The sequence below is a fragment of the Dendronephthya gigantea genome, unplaced genomic scaffold (genome assembly GCF_004324835.1).
Source record: "Dendronephthya gigantea isolate DGI-Jeju-01 unplaced genomic scaffold, DenGig_1.0 000053F, whole genome shotgun sequence".
Classification (NCBI taxonomy): Eukaryota; Metazoa; Cnidaria; class Anthozoa; order Malacalcyonacea; family Nephtheidae; genus Dendronephthya; species Dendronephthya gigantea.
In genome coordinates, this window is record NW_021163063.1 from 375,755 (window position 1) to 389,586 (window position 13,832).

Here is a 13,832-nt window from a genome sequence, read left to right on the forward strand (position 1 = left end):
TAAATTTTAATTAAAATAACTGATTAACTTTGAAACTTTTAAATATATCTTCAATGACAATATTGCTTTTATATTCATTTTGAATGTGAGGTGTCAGTGTGAGTGAAATCTCTGTGTATTGAAAAGATTTATAACAATATAACCTTGTCAGGGGCAAGCAGAAAGTTTGTTGTTGAAAGCAACTATAATGTTTTGCTATAAAGTACACGCGTATGCAAATATACACAATTAAACGAGGTAGAATACACGAAGTTGTTTTCATCCATGGTGTCAAATTTTCTTCTTGCTTCTATCAAAATTTGTTTGCAGCTGGATATCTGAAATTATTTATTTGTTCATTCAATCGTTAACTCGTCATTAATTATTTAAATCATTCAAAAATATACACAGCAACCCACGAAGTGCTTTTGATCAAAATTTAGCCTGTCTAATCTAGATCTGGAGTTCTCCATTATTAAAGCGCAGGTAAATAAATGAAGTGGTTTTGTAAGGGAGTTTTAACTCTTGTGTAATTTAATCCCCATGCTGTGCAATAATGCAATGTTTACCCATGCAGTCAGGCGTGAGTTTGCCATATTAAATTGCGCAATTTGTAGTATATAGACATCAGTGTATAACAATGGCTGTCTCGGTTTTGAGTTTATTATCGTACATATTCGCCGCAATCTTGGTTGGATGTCTCGGCTTCGTTCTCTTTTATGTGGCATATTTGTATTATGTTCACAAAATCAACGATCATTTGCCGGGGCCACCTCGTTCAAGCTTCATATTTGGTCATCTTCCTGATATTCAGAGATACCAAACCACAACAGGCCGAACACTGGACGAATTTCTGCTGAAAATACGACTTGAATACGGACCGATATTTGTCTTACATTTTCTACACTTGCCTATTGTGTTCTTGGCAGATGCGACGTACTTGAGACATGTTTTTATAACCAATTACAAGAGCCTACATAAGAGTCCCTTCTTTTACGACAAAATTGGTTTTGTTTATGGCGAGAGGGGATTGGGTTATGGTTTAGTGACCAACACAAACGAAGAATCCTGGCGCAAACATCGGCAAATTATGAATCCCGCATTTCATCGCAAGTGCCTTAAAGAGTTCATCAGTAATTTCAATGATGTCTCTGATATGTTTATGATCCGGATGGATTCAGTTGTCGATGGTGGCCAGCCGACGAGTATGGTGCAGGAGTTTGGTAAAGTAACTCTGGAAGCTATAAGCCAAGTGTCATTCAATATTAATACCCATGCTATTGAAGACCCAAATTCCCCCTTTCCAGCAGCAGTAAGGGACTACATGATTGGCGTGCAGGACAATTTCGACAACCCTCTCAGTCCCACCCTTTTGGGAATATTTCAATTCAAGCTGTTCCAGAACGCTACCAAAAGAAAGCAAATTGCTGCAGCTCGATTTCTCAGAATGTTTGCCTCAGATTGTATTAAAACTCGAATGAAAGACATTTCTGATGGGAAAGCTGTTCCAAATGACTTGTTGAGCATTTTAATAAAAAATGGCAGTTTGTCAATGGATGATATGATTGATGAGTTTGTTACAATTTTTCTCGCTGGACAAGAGACAACTGCTAATTCCTTGTCTTTTGCTTTGTATGAAATTATTAGTAATCCCCATGTTGAGGAGAAACTTTTGAACGAACTGGACACTGTTCTAGCTGGACGTGATTATGTTGAGTTTGATGATTTGGCAAAAATGACGTATCTTGGTCAGGTTTTAGAGGAAAACTTAAGAAAACATCCTATAGCATCAGAAATACCGGCAATGGTGTCGACAAAAGACATCACAATCGGGGATTGTATCATTCCAAAAGGAGATTCAATCCACTCTACACCACTAATTTTTGGAATGAACCCTGAAATTTGGAAGGACCCTGAGATCTTTGAGCCAGAGCGTTTCTCCAATACCGAGAACATCCCAAATTTCAGCATGACCCATTTCCCGTTTTCCATTGGCCCACATAATTGCATCGGACAGATGTTTGCAAAGTTTGAGTCAAAAGTTATTCTTGCAAAATTATTGCGGAAGTTTCAATTCAAACTATTGCCAGGTCAGACTGACAGAAAGTTGGAAAGACTGACAATTACTCCACGAGATGGTGTGATGTGTGAAGTCAGTAGACGTGAATAATGAATGCAAAACATTGGGTGTTTTCACCTGTTGTAATAAACACCTCCTCTTTCGCAATCCGCGAAGATTTGTTTATTATATAATCCATGCATGCATTCAATTGTGAGCGGTGAAGGGAACTGCTACGGTCGAATTCTCACCATTGAAAAGAAAATCGAGCGAAAAATTTCGTTCGATCGAAAAATCTCGCCTACTGGAAAACCGGCTTTAGGCCCCAGTTTCACGATAGCGGATTATATATAGTAGCATAGCGCGGATTACTTTCTATATCAGATAGGCGCCACACGAGAATGTAGCAATGCGGTACGCTCCGTGGAGTGAAAATCACTCCGCTCTGGAGGTGACATGAAAAATGATCCTGTACATTTCTGTTTCCGTGCAACTCCATGATATTAAACCCCTCTTATCCGGGGTATAATATGTTTGGCGGGAAAAATAAATGAACATCAAACGCTTGCAAAGGTTACCGACTCCACTGCCTGTCCACGGTTTGTATTTTGAATCAATCCGGTATCGTGTAATCAAAACAAATCCGATACCATATGTATATCAGATCAACGAAGATTATCCGATACGAAAACTAATCCGGTATCGTGTAATCAAGACAAATCCGATACCATATGTATATCGAATCAGCGTAGATTATCCGATACGAAAACTAATCCGGTATCGTGTTACTGGTGCCTAGTTTAGGTTGGATAATAAAGCAATGCAAATTTAGTTATTAGACTTCGTGATTGAATCATCATAGACGGCAGAATATCGTTAAGTGGGGGGCTAATATAATAATAAGGTCTTTGTAATTTTTCATTAAAAGAACTGATTAATGTTTAAACTTTTAAGTATATCTTCATTCTTCAACGACAATATTGCTTTTATATTCACATTGTGAATGTGAGGTGTCAGGTGTGAGTGAAAACTCTGGGTATTGAGAATATTTATAATCAGCCTTGTCAGGGGTAAAGCAGAAAGTTTTTTGTTGCATTTTCGCCTGATTTTTTTTTATTTAGGGGCTGTTCACATGAGCGCGGTTACCCGAGATTTAACGAAGCGTGAGATGATTTTGAGGTATTGAAATGAGCAGATAACATCATCCTGGCAATCACCATGCACAACAATAGCATGTCCTTGTTTGGTGTCGTAAAGACTTATTTCAATGCCTCAAAGTCCTCTCACGCTTCGTTGAATTTCGACCGTACCGAATTCCCTTGACAAGCCACAGTTGAAAAGAAAATCAAGCAAAAAATTTCGTTCGATCAAAAAATTCGACCTAGTGGAAAGCATATTCTGCCATATCACAGATTTTTTGCTCGCCTTGAACAATATAAATTTACGGCCACATTATTTAGGTTTCAAACGTTGTGCTTCTCATGAGCCGAACGCATTTTAAACAATAGTTAATCAACTGAGTTGCATCATTATCAGATGTACAGGGTGTCCCAAAAAAAAAGCAACCACTTAAATATGCAGAACATTAATACAGCTCTAAAGCGCAATAGATAAGCACCTCTGGGATTGAAAATGGCTCTTAATCCTTCATTTACAATGCTAAAAGTCATTTTAGCTGAATTATGGTGCAAACCCGAACAATATTAATATTCTTGCATATTTAAGTGGTTGCGTTTTTTTTTGGGACACCCTGTACAACGTTTGGAACAGGCCCTGGTGCCGTTTAAAATAAAAGAAAACAAAATGCCAGGGACTAAGGGACAATTAATGAGAATGCAAATTCATTAATAATTCAGAAATTACCAACTTTAAACTTGAACAGTTTGCTGTCTTATTCAAATCTATTTGCCTCGTTGACAAACACACGGCTGAGGTTAAGAACTGTTTTGACGAGATTTATAACTTTAATGCTTCCAATCGTAAAAGCTTTGAAACAAAATGATGTTCGCTGCATGGAATATAGCTTCCTCTGGAAGAAAGCAAATGTATTCGAGATTTGGAAGGCTTTCCTTCACTAATCAAATGTCAATATGAATAAGACCGTTCAAGCATTCACGGGGCTTCGACTGGAAAAGCATATAAAGGTATGTGTTTAGAAACAATTTTCATGATCTTCCATGGTTGTATAACGTCGTAGTGGTATAGAAACTAAATGTAGCTTGTTTAACTTTAACAGCATAATTATAGAAGTCTGCATATTTACGGCACCAAATAATTTAGCCGATTGTATAGTTGGGACAATTTGGTTGTAAATATTGAAGTGGAACTTGTGGGGTTTACGTTAAAATGGGATTTACTGAAGCTTACTGTTAGCGGTCTGCCGTGAACGTCAATCTTAAGGTCTTTAATACTTAAGGATTATTTGAAGTTGATATGAGTTCATGGCAAACAGGTGTATAATCTATTGCATCATCGCTATTCTGCCTCTGGTTTTAAATAATGAAACTAATCAGCGCCTAAAGATTGCATTCACGACCCAATGTTTCGATGACACTCGTAGTCCTGGCAAATTTTTAACTTAATAGCATGATTTGTATAATGTATAGGATAGATATAGTATTACCCCTTTTCGGGCTGTTTTCGGTCTTTTTCCAAGTATTTTGTCAATTACTTTGGCTACCCGATATCATCAACAAGGAGACAGTGTGAACGTAGCATACATTACCTAGACTTGTCCTAGACCAGGTCCAGAAGTGTAAACGCGGCTTTAGATAACCTCGTTCCAAGGCCCACGCTGTAGTAAAAAGACCCTGGGTACGAGGTTGGGCTTTAGAGTCATGTTCAGCCTCCACGAAGAAAATCAATAATCAAAACCGCTAAGTATTAAAACATACGTTTCGCGCATCGTGCAAAAAAACCAAGTCATATATAGGTGTTACGCAAGGCTTCATTGTGTTTAGAGATACGCATATAAAAATAGCCGTAAAAATAGGAATATCAATAGCATGACAGGGATTAGTGATTAAGTTTTGCCACAAGATGCCTAAGTAAATATAATTTTCGGCCATTCGCAACCATTAATCGCCTTTCCCTTTCATGTATGACATATCGTGGGATTAAATAAGTAATAAGGTGAAAATAAATATAATCCTCTCAGAATTAATACCTGGATAAACATTCGTAAGTCGTCACTTATCTTAATGGTCGCATTCTTTAAAAAAAGTGTGCGCGCTGTAGGCCATTCAAGTTCATATGTCAATCAATTGTGTTAAAAATGTTGCTCGGTCAAGCATGTAATAGATTACGTCATCACAAGTTCAATTCGATAAAATAAGAGTGAAAATAGTTTAAGTTAAAAGATATTGTTCACAGACGTATTGTTGGTATATTTTACTAGTTGTTGATGATGAATATTTTAAGTTGTGAACATTTTTAAGTATTGATCGATTGAGCAGAAGACCAACTCGACTAGTGCGACAACGCCTTAAATAAACAAGATATGAGAGCTGGAACGAGCTTCTAAGACCAACCCACTGGTTACATGTACAACGCTGATTGGCTGGATAAGGATCAGCCCACTATGGTTGATGACGTATGCAAGAGTCACTGAACCCTCATTATAAAAGGGCGTGCACAGCACCTGAACCTTCAGTGGACTAGCGGAGTAAAGATTAACTTATGAAACGTTAAGAAGCTCAACCTACAGGACAGACGACCAAAGACAAGAACGCAAAACGACGAAGATAGAGAAGTAGAGAAGAGAAGAACGGAGAAAGAAGAGAACATTAGCGAACTTTAGTTAAAACTATTGTAAAGATCTCGTACCTCGCGTATCAAATAAAGAACATTATAACAACTTGGTGGAGGAACGGCCTTATGAACTAGCGGAGTGAACTAGCGGAGTGGACTAGCGAAGCCAAAAAGTATATGAAACGTTAGAAAAGTCATATAACAATTTGGTGGAGGATCGGCGGTTTCACAAACTCAATCAGTCCGCCAAATATTCAGAAGAATTTAGAACAATCGTCATTTCGAACATTGGTTAGAAACGAGTGCTTAAACAGCGAGATGACTTGGCCGAACGAAACGCTATTCTTCTATTCATCAATACTTCTACTGACGGCAATGCTAGAGCTTGTCTCATATTTTAGTTGCTGGCCTAAAACAAATGGTCACAACCCAGTGTACAGCTCCTTTGAACAAGGATTGGAAACATGGTCCACCTCTCATCAGTCGAAAGCAGACGAATACGACCGTGCCTACCCGCTCCTTAATGTTATGAATCAGGCTGATATCCAGCGAAAGACGCACCAGTGGAAGCCTCCGTGGTTATGCAACGGCTACTGAGACGCGGCAGAAAAATCTCAGAGTTCCCCGGATCCTTCCTGATGGTTAGAACGCTTGTACATGGACATGAAATTGGACGAATTTTAAGATTTGTATAATATAAGTTTTTGTCATTCTCATGTTACACGTATATGTTATCATTTGTTTGTTTATGTGCGATAATATTAAACACGAGAGTATATAGCTGTTCAACTAAAATTCCTTAGGTACACTCAGCATGCTGATTAAACATGTTGCCGTAGGATAGCGCATGCATGTTTTTAATTGGGTCAGTATATAAATTTAATTCTGACGCTTTTGATTATGCGTCATTCGTTGATAATATATTTTTCTCTTCCCCCGGGACAGTCAAGGGTCTCCCAAACTTGTTGTAATGGATTACAATTCTTTTTCAAGCCAAAAGCTTAAATATTAGGCACATTCTTGTTTTCTCTATGTAGACTCGGTATTTATATTGTCGATGAAAACCTACATTTTGGAGTTTGGTTTGCCGTGCATGACGTTTAAAAAAGTAAAATGAGTTTCAGTTATATTAAGAAGTATACGTATAAAATTTGTTTGCATAAGTTGAAATATTTTGAAGAATTATTAAGACGTATATATAGGTTTAGGTTATTATTATGGAGAGATGTTTTGTCGGAAGAGCTTTATAATAATTTCCTGTTATGTGAGTTGATCAACCAAGAATCTGAATACAATTTTCGCTGTTGCAATGATAAGATATTTTATGAAATTTGAATAATTTTTGGTACACTTTCTGACTGCATCTACAAAATTTATAATTTCGCTTAAGTCCCTGGTACATACATTCAGGAAAACAGGAAATTTTCACCCCTTGTTTTCACACTAATTTTGGTTTAATATTGCTATATTCTGACGTGTTTAATATAATTATATGACATTATTATAGTTAGATTACCCCTGAGGTGCATGTAGGCATAAGTCAATTATATTTAGATCAGTTGTATCTTGTATAATCGATTATGTAGTGTTGTCGTAGAATTACAACACGTACTATTCTGTATAGTCTCAGTTATTAGGCATTTGGTAATATGCCCGTGATAGCCACGCCGAGCTCAAAAAATAGTGCGAATTTGTAGACATATATAAGTTCGTTATAGCTCACACGAAGCTGGGGACAGCTTATTCTAGGTGAGGAGGATTGTTACGCAAGGCTTCATTGTGTTTAGAGATACGCATATAAAAATAGCCGTAAAAATAGGAATATCAATAGCATGACAGGGATTAGTGATTAAGTTTTACCACAAGATGCCTAAGTAAATATAATTTTCGGCCATTCGCAACCATTAATCGCCTTTCCCTTTCATGTATGACATATCGTGGGATTAAATAAGTAATAAGGTGAAAATAAATATAATCCTCTCAGAATTAATACCTGGATAAACATTCGTAAGTCGTCACTTATCTTAATGGTCGCATTCTTTAAAGAAAGTGTGCGCGCTGTAGGCCATTCAAGTTCATATGTCAATCAATTGTGTTAAAAATGTTGCTCGGTCAAGCATGTAATAGATTACGTCATCACAAGTTCAATTCGATAAAATAAGAGTGAAAATAGTTTAAGTTAAAAGATATTGTTCACAGACGTATTGTTGGTATATTTTACTAGTTGTTGATGATGAATATTTTAAGTTGTGAACATTTTTAAGTATTGATCGATTGAGCAGAAGACCAACTCGACTAGTGCGACAACGCCTTAAATAAACAAGATATGAGAGCTGGAACGAGCTTCTAAGACCAACCCACTGGTTACATGTACAACGCTGATTGGCTGGATAAGGATCAGCCCACTATGGTTGATGACGTATGCAAGAGTCACTGAACCCTCATTATAAAAGGGCGTGCACAGCACCTGAACCTTCAGTGGACTAGCGGAGTAAAGATTAACTTATGAAACGTTAAGAAGCTCAACCTACAGGACAGACGACCAAAGACAAGAACGCAAAACGACGAAGATAGAGAAGTAGAGAAGAGAAGAACGGAGAAAGAAGAGAACATTAGCGAACTTTAGTTAAAACTATTGTAAAGATCTCGTACCTCGCGTATCAAATAAAGAATCTTATAACATAGGGAAGAAAAGCGTTTTTTCCTGCAGGGAAAAACATTCATATTCTTCTTACAATAATAACAAAGTGAATATTATGGTATATCGTGTTTAAGCAACTGTTCAGTTCCGCTATTCTCCATTTGAAATATCTTACTGTATTGTCGAGCATTAGCCTCCGTTAAGTTATCGTTTAGTCCTCGACAAGTCTCAAATTCACGCAATTATTTCGAATAAGTTTTATAAAATATATTAATTAACAAATAAGAATGAAATAAAATACTAAAATCGTCACCCAAAGTTAACGTTTGTATAGCGATATCTCGTCTCTCGAGTCACAGATCGTTTGTTCCGTTGGCACACTATGACACTCTATCAAGTTCACTCAGTTCACTCATTTACATGTTTGGGGCTCGAACTAGACGAAAATCTTACCTGGAGTCCACATATTCAGGCGATTTGCAAAAAAGTTGGTGCAGGTTTGGGCACATTGAGACGTATTAAACCAATCGCACCAAAAACCTCTCTCCAAACAATTTATCGGGCTCTGATTCAGCCGTACTTTGATTATTGTTCTCCTATTTGGGGTGTCTGTGATCAAAACTTAAGAGATAAACTCCAAAAATTTCAAAACCGTGCAGCCCGAATCATAACCGGTGCGAGTTACGACATTAGATCTGCTGATGTTCTTCGATCTCTTGATTGGGACAACTTAGAGACAAGACGACGTACTAGTAAATCAATACTAATGTACAAAGTCTTGAACAACTACGTAGGCCCCACGTTGAAAGAAACCTTGATTAGACGCAATCAAATGCAAACTAACTATGAACTTAGAAATAGTCATACAGATCTGGCTCTTCCTAAGCCAAAAAGAGAATTTTTAAAAAAGAGCTTTAAATATAGTGGAGCTAAGTTATGGAATAGTCTCCCTATCAACACCAGACTGGCTGAGTCCATTCATGCATTCAAAAGCCAGCTGAAACGTAACTCCAACGTAACCAATATATCCTAACTATAATATCCGGGGTCACACTAACTTGTACATAGTCATTATATATTTTCCTACATTTTTGTAATTTTTAATCTTGTAGACACCCCCCGTGGAAATCAACTTATTGTTGTCGGGGCTAGTGTCTTTAAATAAAGTTTTACATACATACATACATACATACATCAACTAACTAGTTTTGTACAGATCCCTTAATTTACCCATGCATATTTTGCTTCATATTTCTGTGCACTGCGTGTCTTCACCTATTATTTCAAGCGCCCCGTCGTCGCTCAGTCCCGACAGTATTAGTCGTCAGAATTTCGTTGTTTTTCAATGGTCATATTATACCCATTACATGCAGGACAATTCATTATTACAGTTGAAGAAAAGTGACTTCCCTTTTACCAACTAAAGCAACTGTACCATTTGGATGAGAAACTAGCCCGGTATAATTTAACGATTCTCTGGTTCCCAAACATAAATTGTCTATGAGCTCTCCAGTTTCTGAGAACCTTAACAGTTTGTTGCTGTAAAACATTTTAACAAGAATACGTCTTGTGACATAATTTACTGCAACTGAAACAAACTGATCCAAGCCAAAGTAGGATACCCTCGGTATCCGCAATTCGCGTTCAAACTCTCCGTTGTCCGCATATAAATAAACTCTTCCGCCAAACACATTTACAGTGATTACTTTGGCATGGAAAAACAAAACACGCCAAATTTCAATTGCGTCTCCTTCTTCGTGTAAGCGAAAACTTTTCTCAACATTGAACTCGCCACATAAATTTCCAATATAAAGAATATTGGTAAAACGATCTAAAATAGCAATCTTCCCGTCCGTGTTTATTGCACTTGGTATATTACTCGTCTTGTTTGAAAGGAAAGGCAAAGGACACTCGAGTATTTTCGCTCCATTCTTGTCAAAGACAAGCAGTTTAATATAACTCTGTATCTCTTTTGACCTTTGTTTAAAACTAGCGATGACGTAAAGGTTATCTTTGGCGTCGATAAACATCTCAGCAACCACCCATTTCGCATTCTTGTCTTGGGGTAAAACACAAGAGGTACGGCTTTCTCCAGAGTGTTTAAAAATTTCTATACTTCCTCTTCGATTCTTTGCGATAATCTCTCCTCTGCTGTTCATGAACGAGCATCTTGGCCTAATATCCTCGCCAAATTTGAAATCTGGATCCAATGACATAATTCTCACACCAAATCTCTCCAGTTGATTTATAGGATGAATTTCTCCAAACACCGGATGGCAAACTCCTTTGCTAAACGATATCTCTGGCCAGTCCAATATTGAACGCAAATTCGTGAACTTCCGAGCAAAATCAAACAAAAGTTGATTCATTAGAATAACAGACGAAGCAATGTCAAGTCGCTTCGCTTTATTTCGCCACGACGCTATTCCACCTTTCATCAAAACAGAAAATGTTCCTTGAATCGCACCGATATCATGAAGCTGCTTCAGGTATTGCAAACAATCGCTGACGCTTGCATCAGGGTCTTCCAAATCCTCTAAAATCCTCGCCATTATTCGAACCTGCGACGCTTGAATCCGGTCCTCGATTGACAAGGCTTCGTTGGCGAATGCTCTGGTAGCATCTTCATAGGCGAGTTTGAACTTTTCACAGGCAGATATAAACCGTGCGTTTGAATGTATTTTCAATGACTTGATGGCATTTATCAAAGCAATGGCATCTTTCATAGGACTAAAATCAGAACGAGTGTCTCTGGGTGACTTAGCTCGAACTAAGGAGTTTGCTGGTTCAACTTCCGTAGATTCTGATATATCATTCTCGGATGATTGAAACTGGATGATGGCTTGATACATTCCGTTGACTCCATCCTGAAGAAAAAGAAGGCTGCTCTGTAAATCCTTTCTCACCAATCCATCCAACTTCGTCTTAATATCATCGAGTTCTCTCACAATAAAGCGTCGACACTCTTCGTTCGTGACGTCGCCATCGTTTAAACATTCAACAATCTTACTACGAGCCTTGTTCGCCAAGAATCCAAACGCCAGTTTCAAAACTCCGCTTATGACATCCGTCATCTTGAAATATATACCACGCGGTTACTAAAACAGAAGTTATATATAATAAGCTGAAACATGCATGTGCTTGTCGACGTACAGGCGATGAGAATAAACTACAATTAGCGGTTTAATTTCAGATTGTATACAGGGTGTCTCCCAACAATACTACTCTTTGAAATTCAAATTTAGCACTATTATTTCGATTTCAATAGTTAATGGCAGGAATTGAAAGACATGCTATTTCTGGAGACACGCTGCGCAGGGTGCCTGCTAAATAAAACTTAGCTTACCATATTGATTGGGAAGACTGACATTGAAGGTCAAAGTACTTGATCAATATAAAATTCATCAGTATGATATGTAAGTAATAAAATTGTTTACGTCGATGCGGGAAATCAAAAAATTTTTAAGTGTTTGACCGAAACTCGGCATTCAAGTTGTTTGAAATGTTATTGCTATCTCCCATGCAGTTAGTGGTAAATTCGAAAAATTTCGTGTGAAGTTCCCGATAGGTCAGGTGAACGGACAAAGCCATCAATGCTATTAAGCTGCTTCGCTAATTGACGCCACTCACCAATCAAATCAGAAAATGTTCCCCGAATGGTGCCAAAATAACGACGCTGCTCCAAGTAATCTCGAAATAATCGAACGGCTGCGTTAGGGTTCCAAACTCTCTAAGATTTCTGCGATCATTCGAACTTGGTTGCTTGGATTTGGTCCTCGATGAATAAGGTTTCGTTGGAGAACGTCTTTCAGTGTGGCATCATGAACACTAACATAAAGTAAATATTGACCGGGTGCCCACGCGGATGTCGGGGGCATCGAAGGTCAAGGCCCTTGATTACAATGATAAAATACTCGATATATTTTAAATAAATTATCTCTAACTTCTATCCCAAATTGATGGTGTTTGCAACTGTTTTGGCGTGAAAACGATTGATTACGCATATCCCCTCGTTCACATCACTCAAAGAAAGAAAATCACGTCTAACCGGGTATTCTTGGGAAAATTTTCGTACCCCTTAGTACTCCTATTAGTAAATATACAACGATTCCACTAGTATGGAAATTAAATGTAATTTCTCACACGCTTCGTTCTGTTATGAAAGATTTTAATTTAGCATTGCAAGTGGATTGTTTTTGTGCTGCGAATACAAAATCTTTAACACCGATGCCTCGAGTCCCGAAACTTTCGCGCAAACATTTATAATTGTATTTTATGAATTTTGCACAGCCTGCATTTTGGCCATATGCGGGCATTAAAAGCAAAATATACAACATATACTTCTGTAGAGCAAACTAAAACAACAGTACCATTTGAATGCGAAGCTATCTTTGCATCTCCAACCCATTCAAAATCAAACGAAAGTTGATTCATCAGGTGGATGGACGAAGCATTAACTGATTTATTATCAATATACTTAGACTGACATTGACGGTGCGCCCAAATCCGAATACGAATTTTGGGGACATCGAGGGTCAAAGCTCATTATGAAAAATCCTCAATATATTGAATTAGCTCTAACGGGTGGTATTTCATGGCCCTTATCAACCAGAACAAAAAAATCCCGCACCATTAGCCTGCACACACTCGACGCGTCTTTCTTCCCCTTGAAATTAAGAGGAAGGTAATAATTTCATGTCCATAATATAACCCTTGATTCTGATCCTTTAGTATAAGTAGCTGAGGTTTGGTTCACGTTTAGGATTAAAAGTTAGGATTATATTCGCCGGTGGATTAGCTCTGGATATAAAATTATTACCAAGAGGAAGCGCTAACTTTGTGATCTTTGACAGATTAGATCACACGCAGATGTACTGACGCTAGATAATTGGCTGGCTTTACTTAAAACAAACCTACGTAAACCTGCACCCACCGCCAGGGACCAAGACACTTTGCACAATGTTGAAAAAGAGTTTTTGGACCAGGAACTGGTCCCTAACCGCTGCTAATCTTGTTTTGTTGGACCAGGAACTGGTCCCTAACCGCTGCTAATCTTGTTGTTGTTGTTGTTGTTGTTGTTAGGGGGCGACGCTCTTTAAAAAAACCCTAAGGCTCTTTCATTACTTGTTTGATCGGAATGAAACTTGGCACAATTATTCTAAGCATTATTCCGCATCGATTGACGGAGTTCGAATTTTTACTTTTGACCTTTGAAGCAAGTTACAAGCAATTCTTGATATATTTGCAGCAAATAATATATACATATCATTAATATTCAGCCTATATACAGGGTGTCCCAAAAAAACCGAAAACTATTGAAATCCCCTAAAACAATGTAATTGAATGCCTAAGCACTCTGTTGGGACCCACAAGTGTGTAAATGTTTTCCATAAGCATTTTTAT

At 37.8% G+C, this 13,832-nt stretch overlaps 1 protein-coding gene across 1 annotated transcript; it reads left to right on the forward strand.

The window, feature by feature from the left end:
- The first annotated feature begins 610 nt into the window (after nt 1-610).
- LOC114529130 (cholesterol 24-hydroxylase-like) lies at nt 611-2,283 on the forward strand. The gene has a single exon (XM_028550877.1). The coding sequence runs from the start codon at nt 620-622 to the stop codon at nt 2,147-2,149; it is 1,530 nt and encodes a 509-aa protein (XP_028406678.1). The 5' UTR covers nt 611-619; the 3' UTR covers nt 2,150-2,283.
- Nucleotides 2,284-13,832: the final 11,549 nt, after the last annotated feature.

What these genes read in the sequence shown, in the direction of transcription:
- LOC114529130 (XM_028550877.1), top strand. Translation starts at nt 620, where the DNA reads ATGGCTGTCTCGGTTTTGAGTTTATTATCGTACATATTCGCCGCAATC.